Source organism: Phyllostomus discolor, chromosome 8, assembly GCF_004126475.2.
Source record: "Phyllostomus discolor isolate MPI-MPIP mPhyDis1 chromosome 8, mPhyDis1.pri.v3, whole genome shotgun sequence".
Lineage (NCBI taxonomy): Eukaryota > Metazoa > Chordata > Mammalia > Chiroptera > Phyllostomidae > Phyllostomus > Phyllostomus discolor.
In genome coordinates this window covers 39702144-39719369 of record NC_040910.2, presented here as the reverse complement: position 1 = coordinate 39719369, position 17226 = coordinate 39702144, and the positions used below count along the sequence as shown (strand labels likewise).

At 47.3% G+C, this 17226-nt stretch overlaps 1 protein-coding gene across 3 annotated transcripts in view; it reads right to left on the bottom strand.

The window, feature by feature from the left end:
* The window catches only part of CHAF1A (chromatin assembly factor 1 subunit A), a 32527-nt gene that overhangs the window by 2592 nt on the left and 12709 nt on the right, over positions 1-17226 (bottom strand). For 2 of the 3 annotated variants that reach the window (XM_036032214.1, XM_028520275.2), the window contains exons 4-13: positions 16567-16623; positions 14196-14425; positions 13879-13939; positions 13385-13453; positions 6826-7052; positions 6115-6283; positions 5854-5934; positions 5017-5109; positions 3637-3889; positions 2550-3040 (exon numbers count right to left, since the gene is read on the bottom strand). In XM_036032214.1, the coding sequence (XP_035888107.1) occupies positions 2550-3040; positions 3637-3889; positions 5017-5109; positions 5854-5934; positions 6115-6283; positions 6826-7052; positions 13385-13453; positions 13879-13939; positions 14196-14425; positions 16567-16623 (1731 nt within the window). The remainder of the gene's footprint in view (positions 1-2549; positions 3041-3636; positions 3890-5016; positions 5110-5853; positions 5935-6114; positions 6284-6825; positions 7053-13384; positions 13454-13878; positions 13940-14195; positions 14426-16566; positions 16624-17226) is intronic. The other variant, XM_036032215.1, reaches the window with a different exon arrangement.

The window sequence follows — 17226 nt, the reverse complement described above, 5'->3', positions numbered from 1 at the left end:
GCTCACTCTTCCGGTAATACCTTGTAACCCCAAGGTTCATGATAACTTAAATCTAAATAAAGATTTAAAAACATTCACACACATTCATAGTTTAGGTCCGACTACTTCCAATGGTGCAGAAACAGTAGTTAGCAGCTTTACCAAAACGTAAGAGGTGTTCCACATGCTCCTCCAGTCCTCCCTTCTAGAAAGTTATGCCTGCCCCCGACTTTGGGTAGGTGCAGTGTGCTGGCAGGCCCTGCTCATGCAGCCCCCTGCCCAAGACAGAACTGGAGTTTTATTGGGGGAGGAGGGTGGTCAGGTCTTATTTCCCAACCTCTCTTGCAACCCACAGTGGCTGTGCCTAGGTGTTTTGGCCAGACAGATACAGGTGGAAGTCGGCTGTGGTGGGTGTCGCTTTCCAGCTAAATGGGCTGTCTCCCCAGGGAGGGTTCAGCCACCCTCCTCCTGCTGGCAGGCCACACACTAAGGAAGGAGTGGGAGAGAGGAGGACTCAGCTACTGGACTAGGAAGTTACACAAGCTCAGGACTTGTTGCTGCAGACAAACTCCCACAACACAAGGGGCTGTTACCTGAGGCCAAACATAGTTCTGGGGATCCAGTGCTGTCAAGCAGGGTGTTGTAGCTTGAGTGCTCCAAGGAGTAGGGGTGAGTCTGACTGCACATAGAACCGCTCCCAGAACATCCAAAGAGCCGGTACCCACTGTGCTGGCCCATGCAATGGTCCTGGACCCTTCCCATAGGACTCCCTGAGAAGGGGCTTTGAAATGCAGACTTTAGCCCCCTACCACCTTACTGAATCAGAGTTGTGGGGGCCAGCGTGCCCAGATCTCCTAAGGATTTAATCCCCTTCTTGTGGAGTGCTTCTGCAGCAAGGAGCTGAGTCCGCACTGACTGTATCATTGGGTAACATGATCTGCTCCACTGATCCTCAGGCATACCTTCCTCCCATATCTACCTCTCACCTGGGAGGGCACATCCTGGCTTAATTAATTCCTGGAGGTCTCAATTACAGAATAAAGCTTCTTACCACCAGAAATGCAGGCATTCACATAAAGTGCCTGGGACAGTGCCTGGTAATAGGGCAAAACCACCACTTGCTACACAGGGCAACATGGGTTATAAACGTGGATGAGGATGATCACAAGGGAAGTGGAGCTCAGGAATGCGGCTATGCTCCCACACAAGACTGTGCAGGATTCCACACCACACCAAAGCAGCAGACAACAGTACAGAAGTGCCTGAGGGAGGGCTGACAGGGCAAAGGCCTTCAAAGGCTGCTTGTGAGCTCACATGAAGGGTGTCTTCCAGCACCACCCATTTTCAAATGAGGAGCCCCCGGATGGTTTCAACCAGAGCAGCCACACGACTCCCTCCTAAGACTGTTCGGGTAACACTAAGATTGACCGTTAAAGGTTCTGTGTGGCTGAAACACCTGATAGATCTAATGACACTCATCACTATGGGCTGAGGTCCAGGGAGAGAAGTGTTTGTGGGTCTGGGGCCCCCATCTCCTGATCCTGTGGGCTCCCCACAGAACCAAGCTGAATCCATAGGCAGGCAGAGCTGTGCACACAAGGCACCTGGCCAGGGTTCTGGAGAGTGGCAGTTGACATTCAGATGTTCTGATGGTCCCACTTGCTGTGACAGTTGAAGGTTTATGACAGACAGACATCATTCCAAGGGCAATTTAATTTCTCTTGCCTCCTCACCCTGATGATCACTTTATTTTCTAAGCTGCATAGTAACTCATGTCAGAGGAGCAGGGGGCCGGAGTGGGGAGTGAAGGGGGTGTACACCGACTCTCCTCCTCCAACACCGCGGCTACAGCCTTCAGAGCACAGCTCCCAGAGCAGCACCACTCTCCAGAAAAGGGCTCTGGACGCGAGCAGAAGACTTAGCTCCTACCATGCCTTCATCAAAATGTGTGGCTGGCCCAAAGTGAGGACCCTAAATTGAGGAGCCATCAAGCCATGAAAAGACAACATAAAGGACTCAGAAAGGCACATAACTAAGTAAAAGAGCCAATCTGAAAAGCCCACATACTGTATGATTCCAGTGATGTGACATTCTAAAAAAGACAAAACTACAGAGATGGCAAAAGGATCAGCAGTTGCTAAGGGTTAGGATGGAGGATGGAATAGGCAAGACAGGGGATTTTTAGGGCCATGAAATGATTCTGTGCGATACTGTAACGGGGGACACACATTCTCCCACATCTGTCCAAACCCATGAAACGGACAACACCAACAGTGAACCCTAATGCCAGCCATGGACCTCGGATGATAATGACATGTCAAATGTGAGTTCCTCAACTCTTAAAAAGCAAACAGCTCTGCGGGGGACGTCGATGGTGGGAAGGCTGCATGTGTGTTGTGGGGTGGGTAGTATGGGAAACCCCTGTACCCTCTCCTTAATTTCGGACAAGTTTGTTGCCTCAATTTTGCTGTGAATCTAAAACTGCTCTAAAAAACAAGCTTTATTAGAAATAAAAAAGCGATGTTGGGGGCTTCCCTGACCGCCCAGGCCCCTCAGCCCCCGTTGCTCACCTGCCCGTCATGCCTGCGCTTCTTCATGAACTGGGTGATGCACATGCTGCCCGCTGACTTCCTCTTCAGCGAGACGGGCGTCCCCTGGCTGGGCCCTGCAGCCGGGACAGTGCCACTGTCCTCCCTGGTGGCCGAGGGCACCATGGTGACATAATTCCACTGGCACGGTACGGGCAGATGCTCCTGATCAAAGCTCTTCAGCACCTGCGGGTGGACGTACCAGCACATTCTGAAATCGGGCCTCTTCTCATACACTGAGTTCTCGGAAATAATCCGCTTGAGCCTGGCCTTGGAGGGGACAGTGTTGTCCTCACTGGTGGTGGGGGTCTGTGGGCGGGAAGAGCCAGGGCTCGGAGGGCTGGCGGAGCTGTTCTCAGGACTGTTGGTGTCCTTGCTGAGCAGTCCTTGGCGGCAGCACTCTTGGAATTCCCGGATGATGACTTTGCTTCCATTCACGTTCCCGTGCAGCAGCGGAAGCAACTGGGCCAAGACTGGTGGGGAGAGGTGGGGATACAGGTGGGTGTCAGACACGGGGAGAAACGCAATAAACACTGCACATGGTACCTGAACCTGTCACCAGAATTGAGGGACATGATCAGCTTCAGGTGGCCTTTTAAGGGTACATTTAAGACACATAGACTTGCTCCGGAAGAGATTCTGGGAAGCCCAAACCTCACAATGCAGATTCATTCAGGTGAAACTATCACGTCTGACTTTATGCACCTGTGTTTCCTCCGTCACAGTCATCGTGCTCTCATTCTGAAGCACTGGTCCTCCCCAGCTCTGAAGAGTGAGGAGGCACAGAGGTGAGGGATGTGAGTGACCCTGGGCCAGGCACTCTGGACCCGTGTCCCTCCCTGTTGGTAAATTGGGCTGATTATAAACTAGCTACCTTGTACTGCTACTGTGAATATCAGAGAAGAAACAGATGTGCTCAGCAAGTGCTGGCCTTTGTAATTTACTGAAAGAACTTTTATATTATTAATCCACTCGCCTAAGACGTCTGCCCTTGGCCCTGGACCAACCTGGGCCTCGGAGCAGGTGGGAGCCTGATCCCCTTCTGCCCCTGCCCCAAGCCAGCACTCACTGTGCTGGTCCCTCTTCTCTCTCTTGGAGGCCTTGGGCGTCTGCTCCTCCTCGGAGGGAACTGTCTCTAGAAGGCACGCCGTGAACTGCTCTAGCACCTTCAGGTCGGCGCTGTCATCCTTGTCTGCTGCCCAGATGCAGCCAATCTTCACGGGCTGGAGCACGCGGAACCGCTTTCCCTTGGCTAAAAACTCATCCCATTCCTTGGCCTTCAGCTTCTGGCGGACCTTGTGGTTTTCGGGGTCGGCACATTCCTTGCAGGTGAGAGAGCAGACGCTTACTCAGGGTCCCCACTCCTCTCCACCCCAGGCACTGCACTGCAGTCCCAGCCCTGGGGACCGTGAAGCAGAGAGCATTTGGGGGCAGTTATTCGAAGAGTCAGGGCCAAGGCAGAAACAGCACCTTCATGGTTCCCACCACGTCCTACTTGTCCCTTCTCTAATATTATAGGAAATGAAACGTGCAGAAAGCTTTTCTAGATTGAATGGTAATTGGCACTCCTGGTGCTTTAGATGCATCTATCCGGTCTGGCTGTGATGATGAGTCACAGGTATACAAGAGGCCTCCGAATTCCACTCTTGATTTTCAGGTTAACATGTGATCCCAGGAGCTGTAGAACTCAACGCCCAGTACAGCCACAGGGCCGGGCCTCTCCCACAACAAATGATACCACTAAGACAGAGATGCTTGTGGGCCCAACAAGACACCAGCCTGCCTCATTGGTCAGAAATGTATATAGGACTCATCCCCATTAAGTCTGACTTTGAGGCAAAGTCATTCTACAGGTTACCACACCTGTCACTGTTTCACCACTACCCCAACACCACAGTTGATAGTCCTTTGGAGCCCTAAAAATGGCTTATGCCAAAGTTCAACCGTGTGGCAACATTTAGAAGGTGGTGGTGGTGGTGGTGGGCTAAACTTGAAGGGGAATTGAAGGAACCCTCTGGAGAGATGGAAAGTTCTATATTTCATTTCAGGTGGTGATGTTGCCAATTATTAAAGCCCATCAAACTGAATAATTAAAACGTGAATGTTCTGTATGTTAATTACACTTTAGCTAAACACATGTTAAAAAGAAAATGTTTGTCAAGCTAACCCACGAACCACAGTCAATCCTTGTCCGGGGTTTCTTCTCAATCCCTCCCATCACTGGGAATTCTCTCCCACCTCCTAGATAAGCCCCAGCACAGGGTCCAGAATTCCCACAGATGACCACCTGTTGGGGATCAGCTTCAGATCTACAAGGAGCAAGATACATGTGGGATCAGCTGTGGGTGGGCTGGGACCCATCGGCACTGTCCCCAGGTTAGCAGCCACCAAGTTCTGGCCCCAGATTGAGCCCCTCTTTGACCAACCACCTCCCCATGCACCCACTCACCTCAGTTACTCCCTCATCCTCAGACAGGTACCCATGGGGCACAAAAAACCCATCATCCTCATCTTCATCATCTCCTACTTCATCATCATCATCCTTAAAAACAAAACAAAACAAAACAAATGTCCACATGTAGAAACAATACATGCTTCATTAAAAATTTAAATTTGTAGCCCTGGCAGGTGTGGCTCAGTGGATTGATTGCTAGCCTGCAAACCAAAGGGTCACTGGTTCGATCCCCAGTCAGGGCACATGCCTGGGTTGTAGGACAGGTCCCAGTTGGGGGCACATGAGAGGCATTAATGTTTCTCTCCCTCTCCCCCCTCCACCAAAATAAATACAATCTTTAAAAAACAAAAAGAGGTTAAAGAAATCTTTAAATCTGTGGGCCCTGGCTAGGTAGCTCAGTTGGTTAGAGTGCTGTCCTGATACACCAAGGTTTCGGGTTCAATCCCCAGTCAAGGCACATACAAGAAGTGATCAACCAAAACCTCATGAACTAATTCCATTGTATTGCAGTGGGGGACGAGGGCCAGGCAACACACCAAGGACTGAAGTCACCCAGTAAATCGAGAGGGAGTGGTGGAGACCTGGGTGAACCAGAGAGTGGGTGTGCCCCATCTAGAAGGGGCGACTGTACTAGGTGACAACCCACTACTGCCAGGCAGATTAGTGTTGCCAAATAAGGTATTCCAAAAGAAGCTGGAAACCCAGATGTGAGTTGTTGGCAGACATTTTCAGACAACTCTGTAGATGACAGAGAAGCTGCGTGAGTGAATCCAGCCCAGGGCTGCTGTGGTCCTTTGGGAGAAGCCGGGATCATTCCAGGTCTGCACTCACCCCTTCACTGTGAGAGAGAGATTCTCCCGGCTCTTCCTCTTCCCACTCTTCATCGCTGTCTACCTCATAGTCCAGGAGCTTCTGAGAAAAGAGACACGCAGTGCATTACTGCCATCTCTCAGGGTGGGGAGGAAATGGCAAAGCAGAGAAGCTAGAATACTTACAGAATGCGAGAGACCAGTGTAAACAAAGACAAACTGAGAAGGGAAAACTGAAACACAGGTGTGCCCAGACCACTGGCACTTCGGCTTGCAAGCTCACCCTGTCTTGGGCCCAGGGGTCCCTTGGATGGATGACCGTCGTCCTCTTATTCCACGTTCCCCAATATGCTGGTCGGTGATTCTCAGAAAACTGTAAGAGCTTCATCCTGCCAAACTTCTTCCTTTCAGGAACGCCATCTACTTTGCTGCTCTCCACGATCACCACATCACTGAAGGGTAAGACACCGTGTTCAGTCACATGCCTCCCCAGCAACAGGATCACCTGGTCTTCCCAAGGAAGCAGGCCACCAACAGTCTACAAGGGCAGGTAACCATTAAGCAGCAACACTGCCTGCCCCTGAAGAAGGCTAAGAACATTCACTCCAGAGACACAATACAAGGAGGGGAAACCAGAGTGCTGCCATGCTGCTGCCCCATGGCATGCCTGTGAGCCGGGTCATGAAGAAAAAGTCCATTGGCCAAGAGCAGGGAGCACCCCTCCAGGGAGGCCAGCATGGAAATGGATCCCTCCCAAGAGAGACTGGGATGCTGAACAGGCCGCCTGCACTCCCAGAGCACACCTCAGAGATTTCAGAGGCTCACAGGAAGCCAGAAGAGAGGTCAGACTAAACTCTGAACTGAGGGCTGGAGACATGGGAGGGAGATGACTGGCCCAAGGCCACAGTGGGTCAGCAGCGGACCAGAATCTGTAGTTAGGCCCACTGCACTCTGACTTCTCCAACAGGCAAAGGACAGTCTCCAGGGCACTAACCTGTTTAAAAACTCTGCATTCCGGTTAGAAACCACAGTGGGTCCAGACCTGAGAGGCTGCCGGCCTTTTAGATCTTTCAGGAAGGAGAAGTTGTCGCTTTGCTGCTGCAGGAGCTGGTCTAACTGATCACAGAGGTCTTGGTCAAAGGCAATCCGACAACGAGGGGCAAGGACCATGTTCTCTTTAATTTCAAAAGGGGCAAACTTCCCGCAGGAGCCAGCCAGGGTCTGAAATGGAGATAAGATGTGATGGCACACCTGGGCGATGGATGCCATTCAGCAGAGGCATCCAGGTGGGTAGGTCAAAGGACAGATGCCATGTGATGACATTAATACAGGCTTTTGGAACAGGTGAAACTACAGGGACAGAGCAGTGATGGCCACAGGCTGGTGGGGGAAGGAGGGAACTAGCTACAAGGGAGCCATCAGGAGTGATGGAAACACTGCAGATCTTGATTATGCAGTTGCTGTGTGGCCTCATACATTGCCGAAACTCATTCAGTGGCGAATTGCTGTAAATTATACCTCAATAAATCTGACTTTCCTTTAAAAATAAAGAACAAAAGAAAGAAGACAATTAAGACCTCAGTTGTCATGTGAGGAAACTAAGACTTGGAGAGTGACTAGCTTACTGAGAGATGCACTTTTATGATACAAGATGACCTTCAACATAGGGTCAGTTTCAACACTAAAGGCAGACATGACCCTGAAACACTGGTGTCTGTGTTCTAAGAACCACCCACTGTAAATTCTAGGAGGTTTAATGTCCCTGCTCAGGCTTCTTCGGCATTGTTCATGTGTGTGTGTCAGTGGACCCCAAAGCCGGCAGCATGTGAGGGCATAGAAAGTGAGGACGATTTATGTCTATGAAGTCCAACATGAGAGAGTCAACCTTCCACATCAGCAAGGAGAGCGGCCGAGGCCAGTGACCCTCCTTGAGGCCCCACAACAGGGTAATGCAAGGGCTGTCAGGAACCCTGCTGCCCACGCCGGGCCCAAGGTGTTCTACAGGATGGGACCCAGACCCCAGTGTTTTCTTTTTTGTAGTTCATTGGTTATGCTAATACAGTTGTCCTGATTTCCCCTTTGCCACCCCCATCCGGCCCCCCCCCACCATTGTTCATGTCCATGGGTCATGCATTAAAGTTCTTTGGCTGTTCCACTTCCTATACTGTACTTTGCACCCCCATGGCTACTCTGTAACCACCTATTTGTACTTCTTAATCCCCTCACCTCCTCACCCATCCCTGCACCACCTTCCCATCTGGCAACCATCAAAAGGCTCTCCCCAAATCCATGATTCAGTCTCTGTTATGGTTTGCTTAGTTTGTTTTTTAGATCCAGTTGTTGATAGATATGTATTTTTGCCATTTTATTGTTCATAGTTTTAATCTACTTCTTAAATCAGTCCCTTTAACATTTCATATAATAATGGTTTGGTGATGATCAACTCCTTAATTTTTTCTTGTCTTGGGAAGCTATCTGCCCTTCAATTAATTCTAAATGATAGCTTTGCTGAGTAGAGCAATCTTGGCTGTAGGTCCCTGTTTTTCAAGACTTTTATTATTTTTTTCCAATAGATCTCCAATTTCTTGCTTTTTCTCTTCTCCTTCTGGCACCTCTACAATGCAAATGTTGGATCTCTTGAAGTTGTTGCAGAGGCTGCTTATGCTATCTTAATTTTTTTGTTCCAAATCATTGATTTGATTCTAGGCTTCATCAACTCTACTGTTGTTTCCCTATAAATTGTTATTTAAAAGAGTGTTTCCTTCATTTCTGACTGGATCATTTTTATGCTGCTGAGGTCCTCACTAAGTTCCTTGAATATCCTTATAACCAGTGTTTTGAACTCTGCATCTGATAGATTGCTCTTTTTCTGGAATTTTGATCTGTTCTTTCATTTGGGCCATGTTTCCTTTTCTTGTTTTGGCAGCCTCCCTGCATTTGTTTCTGTGTATTAGGTAGAGGTGCTCTGGCTCTGTCTTGGTAGTATGCTCTACTGTAGTAGGTGTTGTATAGGGTCCAGTGGCACAGCCTGGGTACCCATTATGCACCACTCATGTGGGCTGACCCTAAGCAAACCCTCTTCTCGTAGTGGAACCCTGACTGCCATTGGCAGGTCAATTGGAGGGATTTACCCAGGCCAATCAGATGCAAGGATTGGCTGTGACCACTGACTACTGCCCTTTGCCCTCTGTGGAGGACCAGCTGTGCAGGGGTGGGGTGGTGGTGGTGCTGACGTGGTCCGTAGCTGTACACTGGGTGCGTGGAGGCGTGGTGTGGGACCGGGACTCCTTGCTCCTGAGATATACTTCCTAAATTTTTATCCACCACACGTTGGTATGGGACCAGCCTGTTCTGCATCTGCACCCCTCCCTCCACCAGTATGGATGGATGTGGGCTCCTTAATTCTGTAATTGTCAGACTTCCATTCAACTCGATTTCTGATGGTTCTGAGTGATAACTGTTCTATATTTTAGTTGTAATTTTGATGTGGTTGTGCAAGGAGGAGAGCCATGTCTTCCTATGTCACTATCTTGACCAGAAGTCCCCAGTGTTCTTTAACGCTCCTTGGTGATGCCAACATATACCCAAGGCCAAGAACCAGCTGATTGTTCTAACAAGCAGTACTTGGAACACTGAGCACCCATATGGGAAAGGGCCATGCCCCACACTATGAACACAGAGTTCCAGTTAGGCTGAGGAACTAGACATAAAAAACAAAACTTAGGCCATGGCTGGTGTGGCTCAGTGGACTGAGCGCTGGCCTGCAAACTGAAGGGTAGCCAGTTCAATTCCCAGTCAGGGCACATACCTGGGTTGTGGGCCAGGTTCTCAGTTGGGGGTGTGTGGGAGGTAACCAATCAATGTTTCTCCCCCACCCCCTCTAATAGTAAATAAATAAAATCTTTTTTTAAAAAAAGGGCAAGTTAACAGACTGAAAGTATTTGTGATGTATATCACCAAGGATGAAAATCCTGGCTATATAAATAACTCCTAGAGACCAGAATAGAAAGCCAATCCTGTACAGAAATAACATGGCAAATGGTCCTGACTGATGTGACTAAGTGGGTTGTCCCACAAACTGAAGGTTTGCTGCTTCATTCCCAGTTGGGACACATGCCTGGGTTGTGGGCCAGGTCCCTGATTGGGGATGTGTGAGAGGTGGATGATCGCCGTTTCTCCTCATTTCTCCCTCCATCCCCCTCTCTCTTTAAAAAAAAAAAAAAAAAAAAAGCTGACTTCCGGCAAGATGGAGGAAATAGGTGGACGCACCGTACCTCCTCGTACAACCAAGATTAGAAAACCAATAATTTACAACAATAATTTACTATCAGAATAACACCCAGATCCGGCAGAGGATTTATCTGAATCGAAGTCGGGCAGCCAAGAGGTTGAAGTAGACGCGTTCATCCGGACTGGTAGGAGAAGACGAGCCGGCGGACGCGGGGCTGGCTCGGGCCAGCGGCACGCGGAGGTCGGGGGAAGGTTTGGCGCGAAATCGGCGCAAAAGCCATCGGGCGCGTAAGAAGGCAGCGGTGATCCCTGAGTACGCAAGCTGCGGCTGGCAGACCCAGAGGGGCAGCGATTGTGGACCAGGGCAGAACTCGCGGCCCAGAAGCCCAGACAAGGGTCTGAGTCCAGGGGAACGGAACTACCGCCATTGTTTTCTCCCGCCCCGCCCCCACATATAACGTCACAATCTAGCGACTGGGGTGCCCAGCCCAGATGAGCACCTAAGGCTCCGCCCCCCACCGTAACAAGAGCAACCAGACCGAAAAAAAAAAAAAGGAGAGACAGGGGAAAAAAAAAAAACAAAAACCATGTTTTCACCAGAGCAGATCAGTCCCCCAGGACTCATCCTTTTGAGCGACCAAGAATTAGCCAATCTATCAGATGCGCAGTTCAAAACACTGGTGATCAGAAAGCTCACGGAACTGGTGGATTTTGGACGAAATTTAGATGAAAGAATGCAGATTACCATAAAACAGATGCAGGAAGACACGCGGAGGAGAGCCAATAGTGAAAGGAAGGAATATGAGTCTCAAAACAATACAGTGGACCAGAAGGAAGATAGAATCAACCAAGCAGGAAAGCATGATGAAATAAGAATTCAAAAAATTGAGGAAAAGATTAAGAGCATCCAAGACACCTTTAAACGTTCCAATATCCGAATTATAGGGGTACCAGAATCGGAAGGGGAAAAGCAACAGATTGAGCACGTATTTGAACAAATAATAAAGGAGAACTTCCCCAATCTGGCAAAGGGAACAGTCTTCCAAGAAATCCAAGAAGCTCAGAGAGCCCCAAAGAAGTTGGACCAAAGAAGAAACACACCAAGGCACATCATAATTACATTAGCCAAGGTAAAAACGAAGGAGAGAATCCTAGAGGCAGCAAGAGGTAAGGGGACAGTAACCTACAAAGGAGTTCCCATCAGACTGTCAGCTGATTTCTCCAAAGAGACCTTACAGGCAAGAAGGGGCTGGAAAGAAATATTCCAAGTCATGAAAGACAAGGACCTACATCCCAGATTGCTCTATCCAGCAAAGCTCTCATTTAGAATGGAAGGGCAGATAAAGTGCTTCTCAGATAAGGTCAAGTTAAAGGAGTTCATCATCACCAAGCCCTTATTTTATGAAATGCTAAAGGGACTTATCTAAGAAAAGAAGATAAAGAAAAGACATGTATAGTAAAAGGACAGCAAACTCACAAATATCAACAACCACACCTAAAGCAAAACCAAAAGAAACTAAGTAAACAATTAGAACAGGAACAGAACCACAGAAATGGAGGGCACATGGAGGGTTAGCAGCAGGGGTGGGAGGAGGAGAGAGAGGGAAAAGGTATAGAGAATAAGTAGCATAGAATGTAGGTTGAAAATAGTAGCAAGAATAGTACAGGAAATGTAGAAACTAAAGAACTCATAAATATGACACATGGACATGTACTAAAGGGGGAAATGTGGGTGGGAGGGGGGTACAGGGTGGAGGGGAGAGGGGGGGGAAATGGGACAACTGTAAAAGCATAATCAATAAAATATATTAAAAAAAAAAAAAAAAAAAAGCCAAAATAAAAAACATGCTCAACTACACTAGACATCATGAAAAATGTAAAGTGAAACAAGGATATCAATTTTTTACCCATTAGGCTGGCTAAGTTAAAAGAACATTTGACAGAGAGAGATGTGACTATGGAAGAACAACCAGAGAGACCCAGGGACACTGGCTTCAAAGATGGAGGAAGAGGCCACATGCCAAGGAATGCAGGCACATTCAGAAGATGAAAAAGACCAGGAGACAGATTCTCCTCTGGAGTCTCCAGCAAGAAACACAGCCCTGCTATAATTAAGACACTTTCACTTTATGGCCCTGGCTGGTGTGGCTCAGTTGACTGAGCGCCGGCCTGAAAACCACAGTGTCGCTGGTTTGATTCCTAGTCAGGGCACATGCCTGGGGTGCAGGCCAGGTCCCCAGTCGGGGGCACACGAGAGGCAACCACACACTGATGTTTCTCTCCTTTTCTCCCACCCTTCCCCTCTGTCTAAAAATAAATAAATAAAATCTTGAAGAAAAATAACAACAATAAAACTTTGACTTTAGTCCAGTGAAAGCTGTGTTGTACTTCAGATCTGCAGAACTGTGTGGTAATAAATTTGTTATGTTAAGCTTTAAAAAAAACAGTTATCACATCCAGTGGTGGTGGCAGGTAGGGAAGATTGTATTTTTATGTTTTGGGGAATATACCCCAGCATGTCCTTTTGGGAGGGCACTAGGACAATTATGACTACAATCTCACTGAAATGTATACCCTTGGGCCTAGCAGCAAGCCCACCTCCAGGGGGCCATCCAAAAGGAAGGCACCCGTGCAGAGAGGCGTGTCAGTGACATTCATGGCACCACTGGTGGGGAGATCGATAGGAGAATGTTCTCTGGACACAGTGACACTATCCACATTATGAAGCATTATGCAGCAACAAAGAATGAAATAGACCTACGTGTCGACCTGGCAAGAATCCATGTTACAGTGATGCAAACAAAGCAGTAACATTATAAATTCAGATCAATCCTGATTTATATGTATGTAATTGCACAAATATACAAGGAGACCTAAATACAGAAATACCTAGAAGGAAACCCTTGCAGCGGAGATGGGTTACTTCTGGAGTACACAGGGAGAAGGGAATGGGGGAATCTGGGGTCTGCACAAGCAGATGAAACTCCAGGAGGTGACTGGGTGCCAGACTGGAGAAGTGGAATTCTGGGTTCTTGTTTTATGCTTCATCTTGCTTCCCAACTTGTGTGTTAAGTCCCAAGGATAAGGGCCAGATTTTCTCACATCTTCCCACACAGCTCCTCACACAAAACTGTTCACGAAGCAACCTCCTAACACGTGGCTTTTAGCAAATGGGCCACTTTTTGCCTTTTCAAGGACATAGCGAGAATTTCTAGGCTCTACCAGGAACACAAGTTCCCGCTGATCAGAAGATACCCTTTTGTTTTTCCAAAGGAGGAGCCTAACAGCAACAAAATGCAAGGTCAAAGAAAGCTGCTGCTCACCTTGGGGGCCTGTGGAGTCTTTGGTTTCTGGAAGAATCTTGTGATTTCGGCTTTTTCTGCTTTAATGCGCTGCAATTTAATAGAAGATGAGGAAATGAACAGGAATTGTGTGTGTTCGCAATACACAAAGGTCCCTAGAACTAAACCCCAACACTTTTAAGTTGAAACATTATTTTGATGTTAATTTTTAAAACTTTTAAAAAATCCATCAATCTCTCAACTGGGTACTAAATAATCTCAAGTGTCAGAGGTGCTCTTGTGAGCAGAAAGGCTGGGGCATCAAGCTAGCAGGCATGTGACAGGCCAGCATGACAACAAGCTACAGGAACATATGTACACAGATGACAGTCCCTGTGGAGACAATGGACCTCCCACGACTTAGGGAACACTGGGCAGCAGTAGGCAAAAACCCTGTTTGTGACAATTCTAGGACCAGACCAGAGTATAGAGGTCTCAAACAGACCAGAATATGGATGTTCTGGGAGGATGTCTACCTTTTCCTCTTCTCTCAACCGTTTCTCCTCTTCCTTTTTCCTCTTCTCCTCCAGCTTTGCCCTGTGGGACATGAAATTCGGTTTCAGCCAACCAGAGCCTGATACACACAAAGAGAGCCTGTGTTCCCGGACAAGAACCCACGAGTCAGTTAGGAGTCTGCACAGGTGTCCCCGGAAGACAGAGGCAGGAGGAGAAGGGGGAGTACACTAGGGTTCTGGCTTCTTTTACCCCTTCTTCGGGGAAGATACAGAAAGAGAGGGAAGGAGGCAGTGGCCTTGCCCCAGACTGCTCACACCACCCTGGGGAGGACACTCACTCCAGGGCCTCCTGTCGCTCCTTGCGCCGCTCCTCCTTGAGTCGCTGCTTCTCTGCCTTCTCCTTTTCTTCCTTCTCCCTTTTCTCACGCCTCTCCTTCTCCTTCATCTCCTTCTCTTCCTCCCTCTTCTTTCTGGCTTCTTCTTTGACCCGTTTGGCCTCCTCTTTCTGCTTCTCCTTTTCCTCTTTTTTGGCCCGTAACTTCAGCTGCTTGCTTAAACGTTCCTTATCCTGCAGCCAAGAGACAATTTGACAGATATCCCCCCTGCAGACCTCCAGGGAAGGGTCTGGTCAGCATCATGGGGACAATTAGTTCAAGCAGAAAGGGAAAGAATGAAGGAACCAGCTCTAGAAGTCCGATTGATGGTCAAAATGTTTACACGGAAGTGATTTTTCCGCCACATTTCCTTCTGTTTGAGAATTAGCTATTGTCACAGGAACTTGTGGGCCATTTAAAATAAGATTCATTTAAAATACCTTCTTTACACATGGAGTGGTGTTAACTTTTTACTTAAAAATGATTAAGTACCCTGGGCTGCCTGTGCTGGGTGCCCACTGTTCTTTTGAACTGAATTTATTTAATCAGAAATCTGTGGTAAAATAAAGATAAACACAGTTTTGCCTCCCTGTCTTTTTTTTTGTTTTTTAAGATTTTATTTTTATTTATTTTTTTAGAGAGGGGAAGAAAGGGTGAAAGATCAATATGGGGATGCCTCTCATGCACCCTCTACAGGGGACCTGGCTGCCACCCAGGCATGTGCCCTGACTGGGAATAGAACTAGCCACCATTTGGTTCGCAGTTCAGCACTCAGTCCATTGAGCTGCACCAGCCAGGCTGCCTCCGTGCCTTTAAACCAAAAGCGCTATTGTTTCAATCCTTCCCTAAACCATACCAGATGACAGGGTTTATTTTATTTCTTTAAAAAATGGAAGATTAGATGAGGCAAGGACAGGAAACCAGCTGGGGAAAAAAAAAAGACTTAAAACAGCAGGGAACAACTGAGAATGCACTAAAAAAATACAAGCAAAAAATTTATTGTTTTAAATCTTTATAACCATTTCTTAGGATCTGAAAAGAAGGGTGGGTGTGAAGAAAGGATGAAAAGTAATTTGTGTAACTAAGGAGAAAACAGCTAGTGTCTTCGATATTTGTTAAGATGGTCATGTCTTATTTCAGCACATCCCTGAATTCCCAGGGAATTCCCTGGGAATTCAGTCCCTGATTCCAAAGAACTGGTATGTGGCCTGGGGTGCTGAGTTATTACAGACCCATCCACATGACCAGAAGGGCAGTAAGCCTCTAACACAGCGCAGAGTAACTCTCAAGGACCATTACATTCACCACCAAAGATGGTCTTCCCAAGGTGAGGAGCCCGACAACTCCACCTTTTGGTCTGGGTGTCCGATTATGCCTTGTCTCTAGAGAATATTCTACCCTTTGCCCTGGTAACCCTTTGGTTGTTTTAGTAAAAGCCACGGAGGCTGTTATTTAGAGATGTATGAATGTTTGCCAAGTATCCTCAGAATCTTCACTTCACACTTAGAGTACTTAAGATAATGTCTGATCTGGATTGAGAAATGAGACTAACAGCTCCCCACTGCTCATTAAGAAGGCAGAAGGCTCTGGAAAGCAAGGGTCAATTAGATAAAACAGGTCTCTTCAGCCATATTTGAGTCTAGTCTCCACTTCCACCCATGTGTGGCCATCTCTAAAATCGCAGGGGAGAATGAGATAAACTCTAAAGAAGCCATCAAAATCAGACCCACAAAAACCAAAGACAGCCAAAAGATGGCCAGCACAGCAAGCACTGATGAACCCACAGCCAATTGTCATCGGTGCCCCTTCCATGAGCTGGCATAGGAAGGGAGAAAAACTGGACTTCTGTTTTTCACAGTAGTAAGAAAAATCTTGCATGCCCTGCTGTGTACAAAACTTGGTGATCCCTAGATAAGAGAATCCACAGCTCTGCAGTGCACCACTAAGTAGTAATCACCCATCTCTGTAGGGGCCATAAAAATGCTACAGCACCAGGGAAGGAATGGAACCTAATTAAACTCTATTCATAGGAGGCTGCCATGCAGGGAAAGGGAGTTGGTTCATGTGTAGACAATTTTAAGCTACAATTGGATACACGAATATTACTATAATAATAATAGCTTGGAAAGGCTACACGCAAAGACAGGCTTTAGCAAAGCTAAAAATGATGCAATCTATGATGCCCAGTTATGTAAAATGAAGCAAGAGCCACAGTGAGGGTCAGGATAAACTGGGAGAAGTAAAAACTGGGCTGAGGGAAGCACAAAGGATTCAGCTTATAGTTAATATAAAAAGCACAGCAGGTTAATTTTCTGTATCAGGGAAAATGTCTTACTCTTTGTAGTTTCATCTTGTTCTTCTCAGCAGAACCTTTGACCAAGTTCTTAGTTATCTGAAACGAAAGGCATATATCTTTAAATGTGGGTTGTTTCAGTCACTGTAACACACTGCAATCCTGGGGGGTGGGGGAAAGAAGGAAACAAGAGACACACACTATTAAGAACTCCTTTGTGGCCCTGGCCAGGTAGATCAATTGGTTACAGTATCATCCTGACACATCAAGGTTGCCGGTTTAATCCCCAGTCAGGGCACATAAAGAAAAAAAACAACAACAACAATGAATGCATAAGTAAGTGGAACAACAAATCGATATTTCTCTTTCTCTGACAATTAAAAAAAAGAACTTCTTGCTCTGGCTTGTATGGACTGAGCTCTACCCTACGAACTGAAAGGTTGCTGGTTTGATTCCCAGTCAGTGCACATGTCTGGGTTGCAGGCCAAATCCCCAGTTGGGGGTGAGCAAGAGACAACTGATCAATGTTTCTCTCCCTTTCCCTCTCTTTCTAAAAAAGAAATAAATAAAATCTTAAAAAAAAAAAAAGAACTTTGCAAAACAAGAAAAATGAAAACCTTTCCAGGTAACCAGTTTCCACCATATAGAGTTCATACATTTTATGATTTCCACCATAAAATGTCTTAGGGGAGGGTCATACAC